Here is a 21,105-nt window from a genome sequence, read left to right as displayed (position 1 = left end):
GTGAGCTCCCGTCACTTGTCCCAGCTCCTGCCAACCTAGCGGTTCAAAAGCATGCAAATGCGAGTAGTTTAATAGGGACCACCTCAGTGGGAAGGAAAAACAGCGTTCCGTGTCTAAGTCGCACTGGCCATGTGACCACGGAAGATTGTCTTTGGACAAAACGCTGGCTCTATGTCTTGGAAACGGGGAAGAGCACCGCCCCCTGGAATCGAACATGACTGGACAAAAATTGTCAAGGGGAACCTTTACCTTTACCTTACATGTATTGAAATAGCTTTGTTCCCATGACTTGTATTTCATAAGTTATTGTTGCTTGTTAATAATCATTTTCTTGTCAAGGAGGCACAGTGGGAAATTGAACCCCCAGCCTCTGGCTCCACAGCCCGAGACCTAAACTACTGAGCTATCCAGCAGTTCTGTCCTGTGTTTTGGCCAGATTTTTTAGCAATGTGTTGGCCACATGTAATAATTTAATAAACTAGGAGGTTTCTCTTTTTTTGTATGCATCAAACCTTTTTCCAGGAGATGCACAAAACAATTTTGACATGACTTGGCATACCACTCACATACCAGGAGTATAGTATTGCTTATACTATTTCCACATGTGCAGCTAGGGAAGATAGCATTTTCATGCTAAAAGGACTCTGATATGTTTTCTTGCAAGTGAGTAGTTCAAGCCATCCAGTTTGGTAACTTTGTAACTTTTTTTTTATTGCTTCAGGGATTAGATTTCCTTTCAATATTTCAAAGTTGCTCTTAAGTTATCGTATGTATGTTGACTTTTCTCTATAAGCTGTCTGTCTAGACATTGCTGAAATTTTCAGCTTGCCGAGTGTTCACTGAAGTGTGGTTTGCTTTTCAGCCTAGTTATTTCCTTTATCTACATTCTAGCACTGGCTCAAAGGCCTTAGCCCACCAATGGGCAGAGGTGGTCAGGTGCCTTCTCAAGCCTCTGGTAATGGTATCCAGTCTCAATTTACTTACGAAGAAGCAGTTTAGACCATCTTTAAATTGTTTCTTTAGGAAATCAACCCATAGTTCAAACATTATGATTACAAATTTCTAAAACAGAAGTTTGCAACAAATTCTTACATATTTTTGGGTGAATCCAGGGGATGTAGGAGGGAAGGGATAGGGAGAAATACTCTTGTGCTTATGTATGTTGGAAATCATCAGATACTTGAATTGCTATTTTTAGATACTGTAGTTATGTTTCAATTGTTGCAGATGTATTAAACAGCTCAGGCCATAGTAGGTTTTAAGGATTTTTGTATTGCGACCAATGTATGTGCTGCAGGATAGGGTATCTCCTGGGATGCTCATATTTTTGTTCCGGTGTAGTGTGCCAGTTATTCTTCTAAAATTAGGCAGTTTCACTATTCAGATTTCTGATCTATTAGTTGTTGAGGGTTATTGATAGATAGTTGTGCAGTTTCATATAAATCAATGAACACTTTATTTTCCAGGAATATTCAGTGAGAGATGTTTCTAGTCCAGTAGAACCTCCTACAGCAGGAGAGGTCAGGGTTGGGAAATGGAAAGTTCCTACGTATAAGGATTATCTGGATCTTTTTACAAGTTTACTGGATTGTGACACAATGAAGGTAGAAACTCTAATGCTGGTATTTTAAAATGAATACGGTATACAGTTAAGTGGTCAGGGCTTTCTTTAAAACTGGAATTGTTTTTCCTATCCTTAACATGTACTATTTGCTTTCTGTGCTTATATTAACTGTATGGGTTAATATTTTTGCATTGGAAAATCCAGCCTTTGTTCAAAGGTAGCTGGCCTAATCTGGGGTTATGTGGGGAACTTGATACATGACATACAGTGGGGTCTTGACTTAAGAAGGCTTGAGTTAAGAACATTTTGACTTAAGAACCGCTCTCATAGGAAAATATTGACTTGACTTACATACTTAGATTTGAGTTAAGAACTGAAAAAAAAACCACATGGGAGGCAGGGAAAGTGCAAAATGTGAACTTTTAGTTAACTGTTGGCCAGTGAAAAGGGTGCCTGTCTGCTTCCTCACTCCTCCCAGCGTTTAGAGAGTGGATTGGGAGACAGTCTTCGGACTGCCTGGTACTGTACTGCCTGGACTGTATTTTCTTTCCCTGCCTTCCCTGAACCTTTCTTGACCTAAGAAAAAAAGAAACAAAATATCCCCCTCTAGTGGTCGAAGGCAGAATAGCAGCTTCCCATTAGTTTCTATGGACAGAAAAGAGCAGATACGGATCAAATGGTTTTCAATGCATTCCTATGGGAAATGCAGATTTGACCTGAGAACTTTTTGACTTGAGAACTGCCTTCCAATACGGATTAAGTTCTCAAGTCAAGACCCCACTGTACTTCTCCCTTACACTCTCTAAAATTCTCAATGGAGAATTTTTGAGGGTTTAAAAAAATTATAAGGGCGTTGTGGGGGGCTACTATGTTGAGAGGGCTGTGTATTGCCCATCCTGTATGTACACTTAAGGACTTTTAAAAAATGCTTTGCCTATATCCTTTGTTTTCATAAGCTCTTAAGATTTTCTTTATTTTATAACATTTTAACCATTTAACATTGTCCACAACACTATACTGAAAATGTGTCTTCTTTCTTCCTTTCTTTCACGAAGGACTCTTTGTTAGCAGATGAAACCTTCCCGGTTGCAAATTCACCATTACAATCCTTAAATCGTTTGTTATATGATGAGCTCATAAAGTCTGTCCTCAAAGTAATTGAAAAATTGGATCTTACAGTTCAGAAACAGAATATTTGTGAAGAGAAGGTAAGACGTGCTTTTGGAAGATCCTTTTTGATGAAAGATAATCCTATAACTTTTAGTAATGAAGAGTAGTGTGGCATCTTTAAGATTAACAGTTTTCCTATAGCATGAATTTCTGAGGCTTCGCAGTCTACTTTCTCACATGAATAGAGATGAATCCCTCTGAGGAAGTGGTTGTGCCATAAAATCTCATGCTACAATAAATGTGTCCATAAGAGTGCAACAGAATTTTGTTATTTTGCTGGCTGCAAATGAACATAGCTAGCTACAGTAACTCAATGGAAAATTAATCTTTTCTGTTTGTTTTTTTTCCAAAAAAGTGTTTTAATGTAATTGTAAATGCCACTCCCTATATTTGTTGGCTATTCAAATGCAACGTTATGCCATAATTTACTGCCCTGTGACTAAGAGGCAGGATCAAATTCATTCTCAGGACAGCTCCCAGAGGAGACCATAAGTTTCTGTTTCTGTTCTTGGATCACTTCAGTTCCTCATTGTGTCCTAATGAGGACAAGCTATGCCTGTGATTAGTTTTTACTTTGTTTTGCTGAAATAAACTGCAGTCAGAAACTGTGTGGTTGGAAACTGGGAGAGTTTATAATTAGACATCCGTACATGAATACCCCTCCAAAGGTGGACATAACGAAGGCCTGGCCATCTTTAATACACCTGCCCACTCACCGTCCACTGCTGCCGTGGCCTTTGCGCTCCCTTCCTATCGCTCCAGAGCTCACTGTCAATTAGCCACTCCTTGCATTGGATCATAATGATGAAGATAATTGCTGTAAATGCTGCTTATATTTTTTTCTCAGGATGCAAATGAAGCTGATGTTGATCTCACAATCCCTGCTTCTGATCCAGTGGCAAACCTCCAGCCAATCAAGCCTCAAGACTTCACAGCTTTCATTAACCTAGTAGAATTTTGCAAGTATGGTACATTCTAGTATGTTTTCTGGGATCAACTAATATAGTTTTGATGCATGTTTTAGTCTATTGTATTAGCATAGTTCTCTCCAGTATTGCCCAGGTAGCCAAACTAGTGATCTTTACATTCCTCAGTACATAGCACATTCAATATTTGATTGCATACTAATAATGACTTCCTGGCATGGGATAAAATACTCTGTGCTAGTATCTTTATTGAAAATAGTTTCAGTTGCTCATTGGTCTAATGAAGAAAAGCTAACTTCCTCAAAAATTTTTATTGTAATATCACATTTCCTTGTTGATTTCCTCTTTATTTCTACAGAGAGATCCTCCCAGAAAAGCATGTTGAATATTTTGAACCATGGATTTATTCATTTAGCTATGAGCTGATTATACAATCAACACGTTTACCTCTTATTAGTGGGTTTTACAAGCTGTTGTCCATTGCCATGAACATTGCTAAGAAAACAAAATATTTTAAGGTGAGGAAACTCTTGTGGAGAGGACAATTTTCTATTAATTGTTAACAAGAGTATTAATATTAATCCAGACTTCTTGACTTTTATATATTGATTATAATTACAATCATTTTCTTCTGATAGTTAAGAGAAGCGTTATTTCATTTTGATGGAAGTTGTTTAGCACTACTGTTCAGATCTTCTAGAGTATAGTAATATAGGGTAACACACATTTATTGCTATCCAACTTTCAACCTTTGCAACAGTGATTAAAGGACCCTTCCTCCATCTTTCTCATGTGATTTCCAGTTTATACATATTCTCCTTCACTATGCTCTCTTGTGGTTCATACATAGTTAATGTAAATTGGGGTTCATTCTTAACTAGGGTTTCAACTTGGTCTCATATTCCTGGTAGGAGTGAGCTGTTTTTAATATTTACACAGATAAAATAACCAGCAGTGGCAAGACACAGACAGCTGATGTATCACTCCTATGGTCCGTGCACATTCTCTTAATAGAATGTGTACATCAGATGCCAGTTGGATTTCATAGTTTTAAGAGAATTTGGTATATTGCACCTATTTACATGTTATTGCAGTGGCTGCTCATTTTTTTTTAATTTCACTTCTTAATTTATTTTAGTGCTGTTTTATTATCTTTCCTGTATATTGGTTTTAAATGTTTTTATTTATTTTAAAAATCTGCACACATGAAACCAGTAAAACTAAAATACATTACTGAAAACAGGAAAAATAGCAAATGCAGTAGAAGGGTTCTATAGAAGTAGAACACTGTCAACAGAATAAATCAAACACAATAGCCCAGCAGAAGTGGAAAAAGAGAGAGAAAGACAAAGCTTCATAAATAGCAGTGCTTTTGACTGTTGTATAAAAGTAACTAAGAAGAGCACTCAGTGAATGGGTGGGTGTAATGTATTGCAGATGAGGTGTTGCAACTGAAAACTCCTTATTTTTCATAGCTTTCTGTTTCCCTTCCAAATGCTGTTGGCATTACAAACAATAGACAAGTGGAAGAGCTCCGATGAGAATTTTAATAATGAGGCAGGTTTATTATATGTGAACAGATAATTGAGATTCAGGGATCAAGCTGTTAAAAAGAGTAGCCAAGATGTGTTCCTTTTTGCTCATTCTAGTTTTCTGTATTCTGAGCCAGTTGGAATTTCCAAAGAGAGGCACATGAAAAACAATATTGCATTATAATATGTGGGTGTTCTTGATGAGTGCCAACCATCACCTGACTATTGCCCATTCTCTAGTATATCCTTTCTATAAAAGAAAGAACACTAAAGTAACACTGGTAAAATCTGTACAGTTCTGTGTATTCTTTCTTTTTTTGCCAGGATGTTGGTTCAAAGAGTAAGAGAAAGTGTCCTGAGGACCCAGAGAAGCATTCCTGTTTTGCCCTGTTTGCCAAATTTGGAAAAGAGGTATCGGTTTTCTATAATTGTCCTTTGAAGTATGTTAAAAATCTTTTGAGATGTGCAAAAAAGGTAGATTTGTGAATTATTTGTTTTCCTAAACAGTATTGAAGCACAGCCCATAGATTTTCTAGAGTTCTGACTCAGTATTGAAACACACACTGTTTGAAGCAGGCTAGTTTCCAATTGGACAGTTTTAGTGCTGACAGATCCAAAATATAATTCCTCAAGCTGTTACATAGAAATCTGTCTAATTGGTTTTAATAGAACAAAGGGGTGCCTAGAATTGCGGCTTTGTTTTAAAATATATCTTCATGTTACCAATATACCTTTTTAAAGATGCTTTGAATGTCAGTGTGTAGAGAGATTGCATTACAGATCCTTAATTCTTTCTCAAGGTCACAGCAAAAATGAAGCAATACAAAGACGAGCTGTTGGCATCTTGTCTGACTTTTGTGCTCTCATTGCCACACAATATCATCATGCTGGATATTAAAGCATACATTCCTGCATTACAGGTGGGTCAGTACATTGAATGAGCAACATAGGATTTTTCCCTTAATGTAACTCCACAAATTATTTCCACTTAAATAAGATGCATGTTTATTTGACTGTGGCTTTTGGTAATATGTTTTGCATTATCAACATGTGAAAGGGTGCATTCCCAAGGGGATGCAAAGACTTAAGTGACAAATTTGCACTTGTGTCATGTGTGCTTCTGTTTTTGTTTTGAGTGTTTCATACAGCATGTGCTGACCACCATACCTGACCTACATTGTTCTGGAACAAATATACTAAAATCATAACATAATAGATCCAAATCAACATTGATTTCTAATCAGAAGCAAAAAATATAACTTAAGAAATTAAGCAGGTGTCCATTTAACCATTTTCTTTGTTTGCTGTGCAGAATGCCTTTAAACTAGGCCTTAGCTACACCCCAATGGCTAACGTGGCATTGGATGCACTGGAGGATTGGTCAACCTATATTGACAGACATGCAATGCAACCATACTATAAGGATATCTTGCCTTGCCTTGATGGTTATTTGAAAACATCTAAATCCACAGGTACAAAGTAAAAATGAATGTTTGAAAATGAGACAGTGTTCTTTCACTGCCTTCCATATTGTTGACTAAATATATTAGCATTTGTATTGCAAAATAGGAGGCCTCTGCTATTTAGCAGATGCCTGATATTTTATGATACCTGTAAGTTTTGCAAAGTGCAATTCTTGCAGTAAGTAGAAAGAAAAGCTTTTTTCAATGTTTTCATTGGCTAAACATTTTCTGTAGCTCTAATCTTAGTCTTCCACTCTGAAACACCTGCCATCTGCAATATAGTTACTTATGCCAAGATTTTTTGTGCTGTTGTTTTCCTTCAGTAGGGAAAAAGATCTTGAATTTGATTATATAGATAGCTGGTATCCATTGAATTTGATTATTTTCAAATAGAGACATGGCTGTTCTAACTTAGTTCTCTATAGTAGGTGAGTTTCCACCAAATCATATCACTTGGGTGAAAAAAGGTAGTGGTCTTTTCCAGTGTATGCCTTACACCAGTGGTTCCCAACCTTGAGCCTCCAGATGTTCTTGGACTTAAACTCCCAGAAATCCTGGCCAGCAGAAGTGGTGGTGAAGGCTTCTGAGAGTTGTAGTCCAAGAACATCTGGGGGCCCAAGGTTGGGAACCACAGCCACCACACCACAATAATAGGACCAAGATAACACTTTTAACCTTTAGCTCCTATCTTATTGCGATTAGCTTGTCTAGGTTTTCACCCTTCCTTGATTGAAAAAAATCTTGGATTGCAGGATTTTCTATTGCACCTTTGTAGTAAGAAGGGTTGGTAGAATTTTGAAGGTACTCTACCATGACAGGATGGAGACAGTGCAAGTTGATGTTAAAGTCAGTGACCTTCATATTCCATACTGTGATTACCTGTTGAATCACTTCAGGGAATCCTTTGGATTTAAACATCCCCCAAAACTATTACAGTTACCCAGAGTTACTTTATTGCAAGTCTCATTCCACCTGGATTACAGACAAACCTTTTGTATTAAGAGAGGTTACTGGAATGTTGAGCAGTTTTTCAAAGTTGGACTCTAAGGCCTGGAATGCAGTCAGTAAGACCTGAGCTCATATTAATCACAAACCATGATCAGAACTTCATTTATAGCCATGTTTTTCAGCAGATAGCTCCAACTGAGTGCGTAATTGCACATATTGATAATGAAAAGATGTCAGGGACTAGTTTTGCTGACTTTCCAAAATAGAACCTTTAAAATGAAACTGAGCATTTCAGGATGTTTAAATTAACTTATGACTTACAGAAGGTTTTGTTTGCAGAGTCCCAAGTTGGAGTAGGTTGATAGTGATATTAAACAGCAGTTACTATTCCTTCATGTTTACTTTTAAGGCAACTGTGATCTACTGGTTGTAACATCATTTTATACCAGGGCAGATATTTGTTCATGTATTGTAGTGTTGCCTATTCTGACTGGCAGAACCTGTTCAAGATCTCATAGTTTTTCATATTTGAACTGGAGATGTGAAAGGCTGGGTATGTGCATATAACACTCTACCACAAAGTTTCTGTCTTCCTTATGAATTGTTATACTTGGTCAGTGTTTTTCCTTGAAGCCAAAGGGTATGATTAAATAGGATGTGAACCCGCAGGAAGCAATCCATTGTAGAACTGGATTGGTGTCATTCACCTTTTGTATTAAGTTTTCTCCTTTCAAAACCAGTTCTTGAAAAGCACACATTAGGACTTCTCTTTCTTGCATAAAATGCCAGAAAATAGAGTTTAATAAAATGAGCTGTTTCTTGCTAATTAGATGATTTTCAGAATACTTGGGAGGTGAAGAAGCTTTCCCGGGCAATCCAGAAGGGCTTAAACAAAGTGGTGATACAACGTGTGAAGAAAGCAAGGAGCCTTGCATCGGTAAAATTTTCTTTTATGAAAGATCACCTTTGCTATTAGGAGATCAAAGCATATGTTTGCTTACCGTTCAAACGAAGAGCCATCTCTATGGTAAATGAGTATAAAGTGATAGTCTTATTTTGGTTACATATCTACATCTCTGCAGTCAATTACCCTGAGTAACGAACACATATTTCATATTCTGCTCTGAATGTCCTTGTATAACAATTTAATGTGGTACGATTATTTATTCAAAATGTTTTTGCAGCCTTTTAACTATCCATCTGCCTATATAATAGTTATGAAATCACACCATTTAAAAAACAAAATGAAGGGGAAATCTAAATATAATGACTAGTGTCCTGCTGCAGAGTTGCTTCACTAATTACTGTGTAGATCTTTCCTTTCATAAACCTAAAGATGTCTTACCTGTGTGCCCAATAGGCAAAGGGGATTCTGGCCAACATTTGAATTACAGTTATAAATGGTCATGCTCATGAAATCAACTTTTCTATATAAAAGTGCAAAGCTCATTAGATTTTGGACAGTGAACAAAACCCCTGCAGCAGAGCTCTGCTTAACAATCTTATCTTAATTTAAACATGTTTCCTGTGTGCATTTTCAAAATTGTGATTTATTGTATAAATTATAATGTGGATTTTTTTCAATAAATGCCAAATCTGCCAAAATTTCCCAAGCCATTTTGAACAGCATATTCCAATTTTCATCATAGTTTAAGCTTCAGAGTTACAGGCCTAAATGTTGGCAATTACTAAAACAGAGACTTAAAATCCTGCAGTGATAATGGCTGCAAGCATATTGCATAATTCAGAATTCAACAGCGCTGTGCTAGCTAAATTAATTTGAAGACTGCTCTTGTTTTGAGAATGTATGCGTATAGAGTGTGGACAGCAGAGCTGGGTTAGAATACCAATCCGTAGAGGCTGTCATTCTGTTTTGCATAGTTCAGTACTCAGTTCACTTCAGGAAGCCCATAAGCCCATGAAGGCATTCTTATATTGGTATTTTGTTCTAATTTATTTGAAAAGCATGGGGGTATGATCCAGAGATGTCATTGAGACCAAAACACTTAATAGCTTCCAGTTTTTGTTGTTGACTGCATTACTATATAATAATGTAGTACTGTATCTAAAATCTGACCATCATCTGATAATGATGATGACTTATGGCTATAACACCTTCTGTGCAGATTTTCAAAATAACAAACTTGCTAACTTATATGTTAATCATTCAGTACACAATATGCTTCCCAGTTAGTGTAGTGGGACTTACTAGTAAATATGTTCACACAACAATCAATGCATTTCTGTTCAAAATTCTGTGTTCATTAGAACTAAGAATATGGATTAATGCAGTTTAAGACACATGTCTTCCACTGGCTTGTTCTTTCAGTATTCCACACAATCAAAAACAAACATCTGGTTTCAGAAGCTCCTTTCTAGGAGACTTCAGCAGTTCATAGCAAGAGCTTTGATAAAAGAAAAGGAACAATATCCTTTCCCCCAGTAACAATCTGAAATAGTGGACTCTATACAATTCTGAACTAAGAACTCTTAATTCCATCCTCTTTTTAAAATTTTACACACACCATACCTTTAGGCTGAGGAAAAACGTGCTGACATTTCTACACCTATAAATCCAAGTCATTCTCCTCTTGCAATAATATTTTTTTGTAGGAGGAGGATCTTTCATTGGAAGCAGTGAGAGCTAGAGCTGTCTGCCTACTTGGATCTCTAGGAGGACAAATCAATCGGAATTTGGTTACAGGTGCGTGTTCAAAAATGTATCTGAATGTTAAAAGCTGTTAATCCCAATCAATAAATATTTTAGGCATATTTGTTTCTAGGCATCACAGTGGACAAGAGAGATATGGCAAATAGACGTGAGATTTTTTTAAATTCAAGGACTCCTACTTCCAAAATTCACCAGAACCCCCCCCCCCCCAGACTGAATTACGGGATTAGGCGTCCTTGGATCCCAAAAATCTTGTCCCTGCTAGCCAAACTGGCAGGGGGTAGAGCCACCCCATTACCTCCATATTGTTCTTGTGTCACTTCTTTGACCTTTTAGAAAAGTGCCCTCCTGCACCACAGGAGTTGTGAGGGTTCCCTTACTTGCAATGGGGCTTGGAGAAATTAATCCCAGTGGGGCTGCCTCCATGCAAACTCGTTCCCCCATGCACTTCTGCAAGTCACTGGGAATCCTCATGATTACTATAGTGCAGCAGGGCAATTTTATAACTTTTCAAAGAAGCAGCATGGGAACTGTATGGAGCAGAGGGGGGCTGCTCTATATCTTGCCAGTTTGAAGACTACCAATCCTATAGTTCAGCCGGGGGGGGGGGTACTGCTGAATTATGGGACTGGGAGTGCTTGAATTCCAAAATACCACATTTCTAAAAGTGCCAAGGTCCATAAATTGACTGTTTTTCTAGCTTTTGTTTGCTACCTGCTATAGTATTCGCAACTGGATAAATATGATATTTGCATAAAAACTGCATGTATACGGTTACTTTGGAAATGCTTTTATTGGAGTTATATTATGGCATTGAAAGTGTGTATTAATATATCCCGTTCAAATTCCTTATGAGCTTCATTCACAACAACCCTGTTCATATGTTACTGTCATTAGCACATTTAACATATTGAGACAGAATATCTTTCCCCTTTCTATCTCTTTATTTGCAAATAAGAACTTTGGAAAAACCTGTTTGAGTATCTTTTTTTAATAAGCTACAGCATATAGACTGCAAACATTTTAAAGTATGTCTGTCCAGAGAAATTTCCCCCAAAATAATTCATGGATGTCAAATGAGAAGTTGGAATTTGTAAATTTTGTTCTTCTCTAATAAGCGTGGTCTGCTTTATTTCTACTCATCTAGCATTTACAGAAACACTAGAGCAACACAAAGACTATAGGCTTATGTAATTTTAGAAATGTGATTTTTGAAAAATTTGAGCATTTTTAGCGTTGAGCTGAAATGTTCTGGCTTTGCTTAGGATTTAAGGCAGATAAGGTATGACCTTGTATGTTTGCAACAGTATTTTTGGCTTGGTTTTGCGAAGTTAGGAGTCATACACATTTTTAAACCATTTAAGCTGGTTGGTTAGGATTTAAGGCAAACTTCAATTGTGTTGTTTGTTGTGTTTGCCACTCTGTTTTAATTTTTTTCTGAGTCTATTCTAGGACCTGGGACTTAAATTTCCAGTTGCATCTCTTTTTTTCACTAAGTATATTTCAAAATTTCTGTTCAGAAACCTGCTGAAAGGATTTTTCCCCTTCTGTTTCCAGAACAGAATATAAGTCTAAAACTGAATTTATGACAACAGTGATAAAACTGAAAGCAAAAACATTGAAAAATAAAAATAACAGAAGCGTGTTCTATTTTTTCCCATTGAACCTCAGCCTGAAGTACGTTGGTTGCTTGAAGAAAAATGTTATGAAGCACTTGCTAACATTTTACTAAAGTGACCTTAACTATTGTCCAGTTGTAGAAAAAAAATTAATTTGAGTGACTCCGTTATTTGCTGACCTCCCCATGGGATTTCCAGCATGTTGCAAAGTGGGAAAATGACCTATGACCACAGGAGGGTTGTGGGTGAAGGATCACGGGTTCCACTATATCGAAGCATCCATAGCCAAGAAAGACATCTCCACAATGAAGTCAAACCTTTTTTTAAAAAAAAATAACTGTCAAACCTCCTCCTGAACCCAAATTTTATCTGTTAAATTTGAATACTTTAAGCCCTGCTGCTCCTTGCTTGGATTTGTTGGAAGTCTTGCTCTCTGCTTTAATGGAACTTGTTTGTGTGTATGCTCTTTTTCAAATATATTAGCTGCTTCTGCAGAGGAAACGATGAAGAAGTTTGTGTCCTGGGACACAGAGAAGCACCTGAGTTTTGCAGTTCCATTTGCGGATATGAAGCCTGTTATCTACTTGGATGTATTTTTGCCTCGTGTTGCTGAATTGGCTCTTTATGCTAGTGATAGGCAGACTAAGGTACTGTTGCTGCTGTCCTGGTCTTAATGCAAAAGTAGACATCAAATGCAGGCTTTAGAGGGCATTGTGAAAGAAAATAAGTTATGCCTAGATAGATGCAATGACCATGTTATGCTTAAATTCTTATTTATTTCCTAGTAACACTAATATTTTAGCATGTGACTTTTGGGCTACTTGTATCCCCAAGCAAAATCCAGTGGTTTTGTATTCATGTTAAAGCTCATTGTTTCTGATTTTAATTTTATGCCAGAAAAATACATAATAGTAGCTCTTTCAGTTTGATGTAACAGCCAGGGTGAGCTATATGTTAACTTTTGTGCTGTAATTTTTAATTATATTAGGTCAATTTTTATTAAATATAATATATTTAATGTTAAGTAACTGTAACTTTAAAAGAAATATACTTCAGTCTTGGATTTGTACAGTGCTTTTTCTAAGTAAAGAAACCTGAATGGCAGCTTTGCTGATTTACTATATTTTATGTACATAGTAATAAAAAGGCTAGAAAATTTCCCTAGTGTTTCTATGTAGATTTTTGTGTGTGTACAGTATAAATTTTAACTAGAAATAGCTAGTCGGGTTCTTTTTTCCAGGTTGCAGCTTGTGAGCTCCTGCACAGTATAGTTGTGTACATGCTGGGAAAGGCTTCACAGATTCCTGAAGGACAACAGAGTTGCCCACCCATGTCTCGCCTGTATAAGCATACATTTCCTGTGCTGCTTCGACTTGCATGTGATGTGGACCAGGCAAGTAAACCTTAGTTTGTTGCTTCAGCTCCTAATCCCATTACTTGAAATCAGCTGTACACAATTATACTTTTAAATTATATTTTCAGTACTCTTAGTTTTTCTCGTTTTCCTACTGATGTGATATTTTTATCTGTTTTATTTCTCACGAGTTGTGGAAACTGGAAGGGATGGAAACATGTTCTATATGTAGAAGATGCTCATTATTGTTAAGGAAGTATAAGGGTCCCCTTATTGAGATTAATAATAATAATAATAATAATAACAACAACAACAACAACAACAACAACAACAACAACAATAATAATAATAATAATAATAATAATAATAATAATAATAATAATAATAATAATAATAATAATAATAATAATAATAATAATATACAGTGGTGCCTCGCATAGCGATCGCTCTGTTTAGCGATGAAATCGCTTTGCAACGCCTTTTTTGCGATCGCAAAAGCGATCGCTTTGCGATGTTCCCTATGGGGGAATTTCCCTTTGCGATGCTCGGTTCCTTGCTTTGGGAACCGAGCATCGCAAAGCGACGGTTTTAAAATGGCCACTGGGTAAACAAAATGGCCACCCGCTGTGTTTAGGGACAGATTCCTCGCTTAAGAGGCAGCGAAAATGGCTGTGCTATGGAGGATCTTCACTGAACGGTGAGTTTTAAGCCCATAAGAACGGATTGAAGGGGTTTCAATGCGTTTCTACGGGCTTTTTAATATCGCATAGCAACATTTTCATTCTGCAGCGATTTTTGCGGAACGAATTAACGGCGCAATGCGAGGCACCACTGTAGTAGTAGTAGTAGTAGTAGTAGTAGTAGTAGTAGTAGTAGTAGTAGTAGTAGTAGTAGTAGTAGTAATAATAATAATAATAATAATAATAATAATAATAATAATAATAATAATAATAATAATAATAATAATAATAATAATAATAATAATAATAATAAAGTATCTAATTCAAGTTGTGGCAGCTGAAGCAGATCTTATACCATAATGCTCAGAAATGTGTGTGCCATCTCATATAAAATCACTTGAAAAGGAAATTTTCCAGTGCCTTTCCTATGGTAGTCCTGTTGCTTTTTCATCTCACATCTTTATAACATCAGTATGTCTTGGTGAAAGAATGTATCTGCAGTTTTAAATGGATATATAATAACAATGTAGTAAAATACACTTTTATCATAATTATTGTACAGATATTTGAAATGTTGTAGCAAGATAATTCACAATAAAAGAGCAGAAATTGCTACATTGAAGTGTTATCTTCAAAGCTACATTCTTACCAAACCAGCTCTCTCTGGGTTTGAAGAATGGAAGAACACATTGTTGCCATGTTCTAATAAGCATATAGCAAAGAAAATATCCCTCTTAGTTGTGCTCAGTACTCATGTACTGTGTGCTCAAGATTAGAAGATACTTTTTTTTTTGGCTAAGATGCATATCTCATAGTTCATACTAATATTTTCACTCCATTCGGAGAGTGTCTGCTGGAAACTGTAAGTTGGAGCCGACCTGACAACACAGAATACATAGTTTCCCTCTCTTAATGGTATAGATTCCTAGGTTTCTTAGGATTCAGTCTCAATGAAAGCAAGCACAGAAAGATAAAGAACATGCAATTATGCATCAATGATGCAAAAAACTAGGAGTGACCAGCAGAGGGATGCTTTTCACAAATTTAGATGGAAAAAGAATTTCCAAATTATCTATATTCATACTCTTGTAAGAAAAGGTATTTGGTGGAATTGCAGCTTCATTCTATGGGTGGGTTGTCAGAAAGCTTTAGAGATGTATTTCCATTTGGAAAGATAAATGTGAATTCTCTGTAGAAAAGTGTTAATAACATGGAATTGCCTATTCAAGAGACTCATGTTACAACGTGTTTGGTATATAGTATCTTAATTAGTTTTTGCATGCTCATTGTGACAGCATTGGAGTCCATAGGCATCAGCAAAGTAGGCCTAATGGTTCAGTGGCTAAAATACTGTACTTAGTGTATTAAGTCACAACTACAGTAGACCCACTTAATCATTAGAATTTATGTAGGCAATGATTCACCTAAATTCTACTAATTCAATGGGCCTACTTTAATTTTGATTTACTGTTCCAAGTGATACGATTTTAGTCATCGAATGCTTGTGTTTTCTTAAAGGAAAAAAAAACATTTCAGCTGCCTCATCCTTGATATCTAATTCAATATGGCAAGAATATTCTATGCTCTGTGCTCTACATTATCAAGCTGTTGTAGCACTCCTAATTCAACCTGTTGGTGGGAGAAGCCCAGTCAGTGTAGTAGGAGAATAACTTAATCAAAAGTTTTCTACAATATAATGTAAAGCATGAACCAAAAATAATTCATTTGCATTTTTTTTAGGTTACAAGGCAACTCTACGGAACGCTAGTCATGGAATTAATTCACTGGTTCACAAACAACAAAAAGTTTGAAAGCCAAGATACAGTGACATTATTAGAAGCAATTTTGGTACGTAATTGATACCTGTGAAATATGTTCTAGCTATTTTGTCAGTTTCATAAATAAATTCCTTTTCCAACTCTGAAGTCTCTTTGTTGACAAAAAGTTTACTGCCTTAGCATACACCATTTTTTACTCAGTGCGTAGCTGTAGACAACCTTCCCACTGAAAAAATGATGTTTCATTTCTTTCTCACTACAGATGCCACAGTTTATATATGCATGATTCTTGGTAACTTTAAAGAAAATATGTACTCCGTTGTTCAGAATGTATCCACTTTAACCCGAATGTGTGAAATACCCTGTTTCCCTGAAAATGATCTAACCTGAAAATAAGCCATAGTATGATTTTTCAGGAGGTTCATAATATAAACCCTACCCCCAAAATAAGCTCTAGTTAAGTGAAAGCCCACCCTCCACCAGTGTACAGCAACCAGAAGATGACATGACTGTATTTGAATAAACGTAGATTGTTGTACATGAAAAAAATAAAACATCCCCTGAAAATAAGCCCTACTGCTTTTTTTTGGAGCAAAAATTAATAGAAGACCCTGTCTCATTTTTGGGGAAACACAATACTATGTCTGTGTAGAAACAGATTGTGGATGAATACTAAGGGAGTTGCTAGAAAATGTTTAAGACAAACTTACAGATGTTTAACTGCACACATTTAGGTTGTAGGTATGAAACATTCTCACTTATTTCTGCTTGTCCAGTGATATTCAGTCTGCTTTAGACAGGCTTGGATTTTACATGAAGTAGTAGATTTGTAGTTTTACTGTGTTAATTCAATAGAGCATTATTGCCCTAACTTCAGATGGCCTTCTTGAAGCAGAACATCTTGTATATGTTTAAACTGATACTGCTACAACTTTTATGTGGGCAGAGATATCCTCACTATAGTTGTATGTCCTCTGGTAAACACTCTTCTGTAAAACTACAATATAATGAAATGTGAATCTGGTTTCATAACTGTTCAGAAACTTTATCTGGTCCAAAATGTGGCAGAGGGGCTGAAATCCAGTAGTAAGAAACTATTAGAGTTGGCCCCATTGCATATTGGGACTTACACACTGACTCACCAAATCCCTGCTGATTCAGTGGGGTCTGCTCTCGTCCCTTCAGCCAGAAATTGTCAACAGGAAGTGGCTGAACATATTAAGCCAGTGTTTTGTAATCTGCATTGCTTTTCAGTCCATTTCCAGGTCCAAATCAAAATGCTGGTATTGTTATTTTAATACTCTTGAAGTCTTGAGGTCACTGAAACATTTACTTCTCCCCAGATCTCAAGACACTCATCTTCTCTAAATTTTCCTGGCTAATCAGGTGAAGCAGTTGGCTTTTCATGGAGAAGGCCCTTTTGATTTTACTGCTGTGTTATTAAGCATTGCACCTGCCTGCCCTGTCCCTGAAAGGCTTGTCTAATGCCTACATTACACTTTTTAGTGCTAGAGGAAGACACTTTGATTTTCCAGGCATTTTAAATTACAGTTCACAGCATTTTAGATGATGTTGGAAATAAACATTTCTTTCTCTTTGATATAATTTTAATACCCATTTTATACTCCTTTGTGCTCTTTTTATGATATCTTCAATGTTTTAGATATTATATGGTTATTAGCATACAGTATTTAAATGGTTGTGTTGTGTTGATTTTAAAGCTTTGTGAACTATTAGGATTAAGTTGATCAGGCAGAATATAAAAGGCCAAAGCATTCTTCATTGTGGCTTATCTAATGAAATGCACAGTTGCCCATAGGTCCTGGCATGAGGAAGTATGCAAGAAAGTTTTGTTGCAAAATGTCCTTATAGGGAATTGAGTCTGTTCTGTGTTTCAGAATGGAATCGTGGATCCTGTGGATAGCACTTTGAGAGACTTTTGTGGTCAGTGTGTCCGTGAGTTTTTGAAGTGGTCCATTAAGCAGACAACACCACAGCAGCAGGAGAAAAGTCCAGTGAATACAAAATCTCTCTTCAAGAGACTGTACAGCCTTGCTCTCCATCCTAGTGCTTTCAAGCGATTAGGAGCTGCACTTGCATTTAACAACATCTACAGAGAATTTAGGCATGTAACAGAATTTGACTTTCTATATAAGCTAGAGTCTTCAGATAGGGTTGGCAAAAGTATTTGCCACATTCAAATGTATGTGATTTCCTAAAAGAAGATCCTCTGTTGTTCTGTGGACTGAGCCAGACTGGGCTGCAGAGACAGACTTCCCCGCACGCACCACCACCCCGCACAGCCCGTTTGCACCTGAGCATGAGTGCGCCCACACAAGCACTGAGCTGCCCTTTGCACATAAGCATGAGTGAGCATGCGCTCATGCACAGAGGGGTGCCCCCCTTTCCCAGCCAGTCCGCGGGGCTAAAAAGGTTGGGGACCATTGGGCTTGAGGTCATTGGTGCCTGTTCTAGTCTAGTGGTTTGCCTTATTGCAGCAGTTCTTACTGCGTTCTGTGGAGATCTCTGTTTTTGCATTTGACTGTTAAAACGTGGGAAATTTCATGAGAATTTTCTTTCATTTTGGGCGGCTTTAAATGTCAACAGTAAAACCTAGTTGTGAAGTATTCATCTAATCCTTATTTATTGTTCCCTCACTTTTTAGGGAAGAGAATGCTCTTGTGGACCAGTTTGTTTTTGAAGCACTGGTTGTGTACCTAGAAAGCCTGGCCTTGACACACGGAGATGAAAAGTCTCTAGGTTTGTATTTGAAACTTCTTTCAAAGTTTTGCTGAATAAAACGTATGCCTGATTCAGGTGTACACATAAAGAAATGCAGACCTAAAACGTTTGGAGTTTTCTGGGAAAATGTTTTTGAAAACAATTAAAACACCTGCATTGAGAAGAATGTGCTCTATAGAAGATGCTGGTTGGTTGGTTGGTTGGTTGGTTGAATAATAAATATTTAATTATCATGTTACACTTTTAAGTATAGATATGTAAAGTGCTTCTTGAATGTTTTTGTACTGGGTTGTAAACAGCCCAGAACTTTTAGAATATATCGGTCAGTTATAACTTCAGTCTTTTCACTTTGGAAACAGGTACTACCCAACAGTGTTGTGATGCTATTGATCACCTGAAGCGTATAATTAAGCGTAAAGCATCTGTCCTGAACAAAGAAAGCAATCGGAGGTTACCTCGGTTAGTAAATCTTTCTTCTGTTTGTAGGTAAACATTAATATTGGGGAACCATGTAATATTTTAACTGTATTCATTTTGTAGTACTTCCTTTGAAAACATTCCTGCAAAGGCCAGTATCTTTTTAAATGTCTGCTGAGCAGAAGTTCTGTTGAGTACTGTAAAGTAGTTTGCTGCTACTTGTGCAAACTAATGGCACTTTCTGTACATGGAGACCACAAACTTATTCAGTGGCAATACTTAACACAAGTGTTGCTAAACTGGAGTTTGAAATGAAGGATTCCCGTATTTGTTCTCCAATTTTGCTTGTTGCTGAGATCGATGGACTCTTTTTTTTTAGCTTTCTTCAGCTGGTGAGATGGAAAACAAACTTTTTATCTTTGCATCAAGTTATTGTAGAAGAATCTTAGTGTCTCCAGCATGCAGTGCAGTACCATCATGGCTATCAAAGATTAGAAAAGATGGCTTGGAGAATGGGCAAAAATATTAATTAAGCTGAAGATATGAGCAGTACGCTATTAGAGTTCAAGGCATGACATAAACCTTGGCTAAATTATATAATGTGTGAATTAGTTAACTCTTATTTCTGTTTTTAAAAAGCAGAGCAATATTTATATATATTTGAATTTTATTACTTTCATGTAGAGGATTTCCACCTGCACCAATATGTTTAGCAGATGTTGTCCTGTGGCTTTTACTGCAATGTGGACGACCCCAAACTGAATGCCGGCATAAAGTCATGGAACTTTTCTTTGAATTTGTTCCTTTGTTACCAGGTTTGTACAATGCAAATGCATCTAGATTGTATGCTGTTGGTATAATGATGTTTCCAAAGTCTGTACTAGGAATCAGGAACTTCTCAGCTTCTATTGTGAACTTAACAAATAGTTTTAGGCAGGCCATTATTCTTTCAGCTTGCGTCCCTCAAAAGGATCCACATTAAAAACCAATGTGGTTTTGAAAAGTTAGGTGTAAAACAAAACAGCAGATTTATTGTTGTATATTTATGCTGCAATTCACTTAATGTTGTTTGTTATGTACTATCAAAGTGCATTGGACCTATAATGGTCCTAATAGGATTTTCAAAATATGTGAGATATTTAAGGAGTGGTTTTAGCAGTGCGTCCCGCACTAAGTTTCTATGGCCAAATGGGGTTTTGAACCCAGATCTCCAGAGTTACAATCTGCCACCCTATTCACTATACCACATTAGCTTTTACCTTTGTCAGTTAACATAGGGGGATTTAAATAATTTAATTGTAGTCTAAGAATCTGCTGTGTGTTTTGCAAAATAAAGTACTGTGAAACTTGTACATATTCTGTTCCATCTTTGAAAGTCAGGGGCATCTAATTCTTACCGTGACTGGTGATAAGATCATATTCTCTAGTTAACCAATAAAGAAAGATAACTATATGGTCCATTTGCAGAAGCAAAATTCTGGGTCAGGCAATACCTAGTGATCCAAGAGTGATCCTGCCTAATTCAGGACTTTGATGCTCCAGTATAAAGTCTGGGGGTAATAAGGAGAGCCTCTTCCAGTCCTTTTCTCCATTAGTCAGGAGGTTACTCTAAACAAGAACAACAAATCAGCATATAAAAGGAGTATGGATTTTCCTAATTTGTTCCCTATTTTATATGTTCATGTTTTAGTGATGTTTTCTTGATGGGTACAGAATTGGGTGCATGCAGTACACTTACTGAGAAATATTTTAACTAAATTTGTTTCTCCAACAGGAAACAACTCTCCATCTTCCTGGTTGAATGACATTCTTCAGAAACGAGGAATCTCTTTTCTCATTAAAAACATTGAAGGAGGTGGTTGTGAAGGGGAAAATGTGTCTGGAATCTTGTCTCATCCAACTCTTTATGACCTGGAAGAGATCTTCAGTTTGCGAGCTGTTGTGCAATGGATGGATATGCTTCTGGCTGCTCTAGACTGTTACAATACTTTTATTGAGCAGAGAATGATCAGACCAGATGAAGTACTAGGTAGGTTACTCACAAAAGCGGTTTGCTTGATAATTCACCGTCCTGAATCCATTAGAATGAAGTTCATAACTAAAAATTAAAAGCCATTTCTCATTTTAGATTTGACATTTGATCTCTTTCAAATAAATGCTTTCTGCGTTTTATCTTGTTTTCCAGATTAAAAAGTTGCCATGTGTAGAGAGAATGTTGTGTTGCCACTGGCCGTTCCTTTT

The 21,105-nt window shown here is 36.8% G+C and overlaps 1 protein-coding gene across 1 annotated transcript in view; it reads left to right on the top strand.

Annotated features, from left to right (window-relative positions):
• Nucleotides 1-21,105, top strand: part of PRKDC (protein kinase, DNA-activated, catalytic subunit) — a 113,167-nt gene that overhangs the window by 16,356 nt on the left and 75,706 nt on the right. The window contains exons 15-31 of the mRNA XM_072998915.2: nucleotides 1,467-1,604; nucleotides 2,620-2,772; nucleotides 3,582-3,697; nucleotides 4,019-4,178; nucleotides 5,517-5,603; nucleotides 5,993-6,112; nucleotides 6,505-6,664; nucleotides 8,434-8,540; nucleotides 10,217-10,307; nucleotides 12,377-12,540; nucleotides 13,134-13,286; nucleotides 15,668-15,775; nucleotides 17,604-17,830; nucleotides 18,371-18,465; nucleotides 18,807-18,906; nucleotides 19,549-19,679; nucleotides 20,639-20,893. Of these exons, the coding sequence (XP_072855016.2) occupies nucleotides 1,467-1,604; nucleotides 2,620-2,772; nucleotides 3,582-3,697; nucleotides 4,019-4,178; nucleotides 5,517-5,603; nucleotides 5,993-6,112; nucleotides 6,505-6,664; nucleotides 8,434-8,540; nucleotides 10,217-10,307; nucleotides 12,377-12,540; nucleotides 13,134-13,286; nucleotides 15,668-15,775; nucleotides 17,604-17,830; nucleotides 18,371-18,465; nucleotides 18,807-18,906; nucleotides 19,549-19,679; nucleotides 20,639-20,893 (2,365 nt within the window). The remainder of the gene's footprint in view (nucleotides 1-1,466; nucleotides 1,605-2,619; nucleotides 2,773-3,581; nucleotides 3,698-4,018; nucleotides 4,179-5,516; nucleotides 5,604-5,992; nucleotides 6,113-6,504; nucleotides 6,665-8,433; nucleotides 8,541-10,216; nucleotides 10,308-12,376; nucleotides 12,541-13,133; nucleotides 13,287-15,667; nucleotides 15,776-17,603; nucleotides 17,831-18,370; nucleotides 18,466-18,806; nucleotides 18,907-19,548; nucleotides 19,680-20,638; nucleotides 20,894-21,105) is intronic.

Source organism: Pogona vitticeps, chromosome 4, assembly GCF_051106095.1.
Source record: "Pogona vitticeps strain Pit_001003342236 chromosome 4, PviZW2.1, whole genome shotgun sequence".
Taxonomy (NCBI): domain Eukaryota; kingdom Metazoa; phylum Chordata; class Lepidosauria; order Squamata; family Agamidae; genus Pogona; species Pogona vitticeps.
This window is presented reverse-complemented; position numbering and strand designations above follow the sequence as displayed.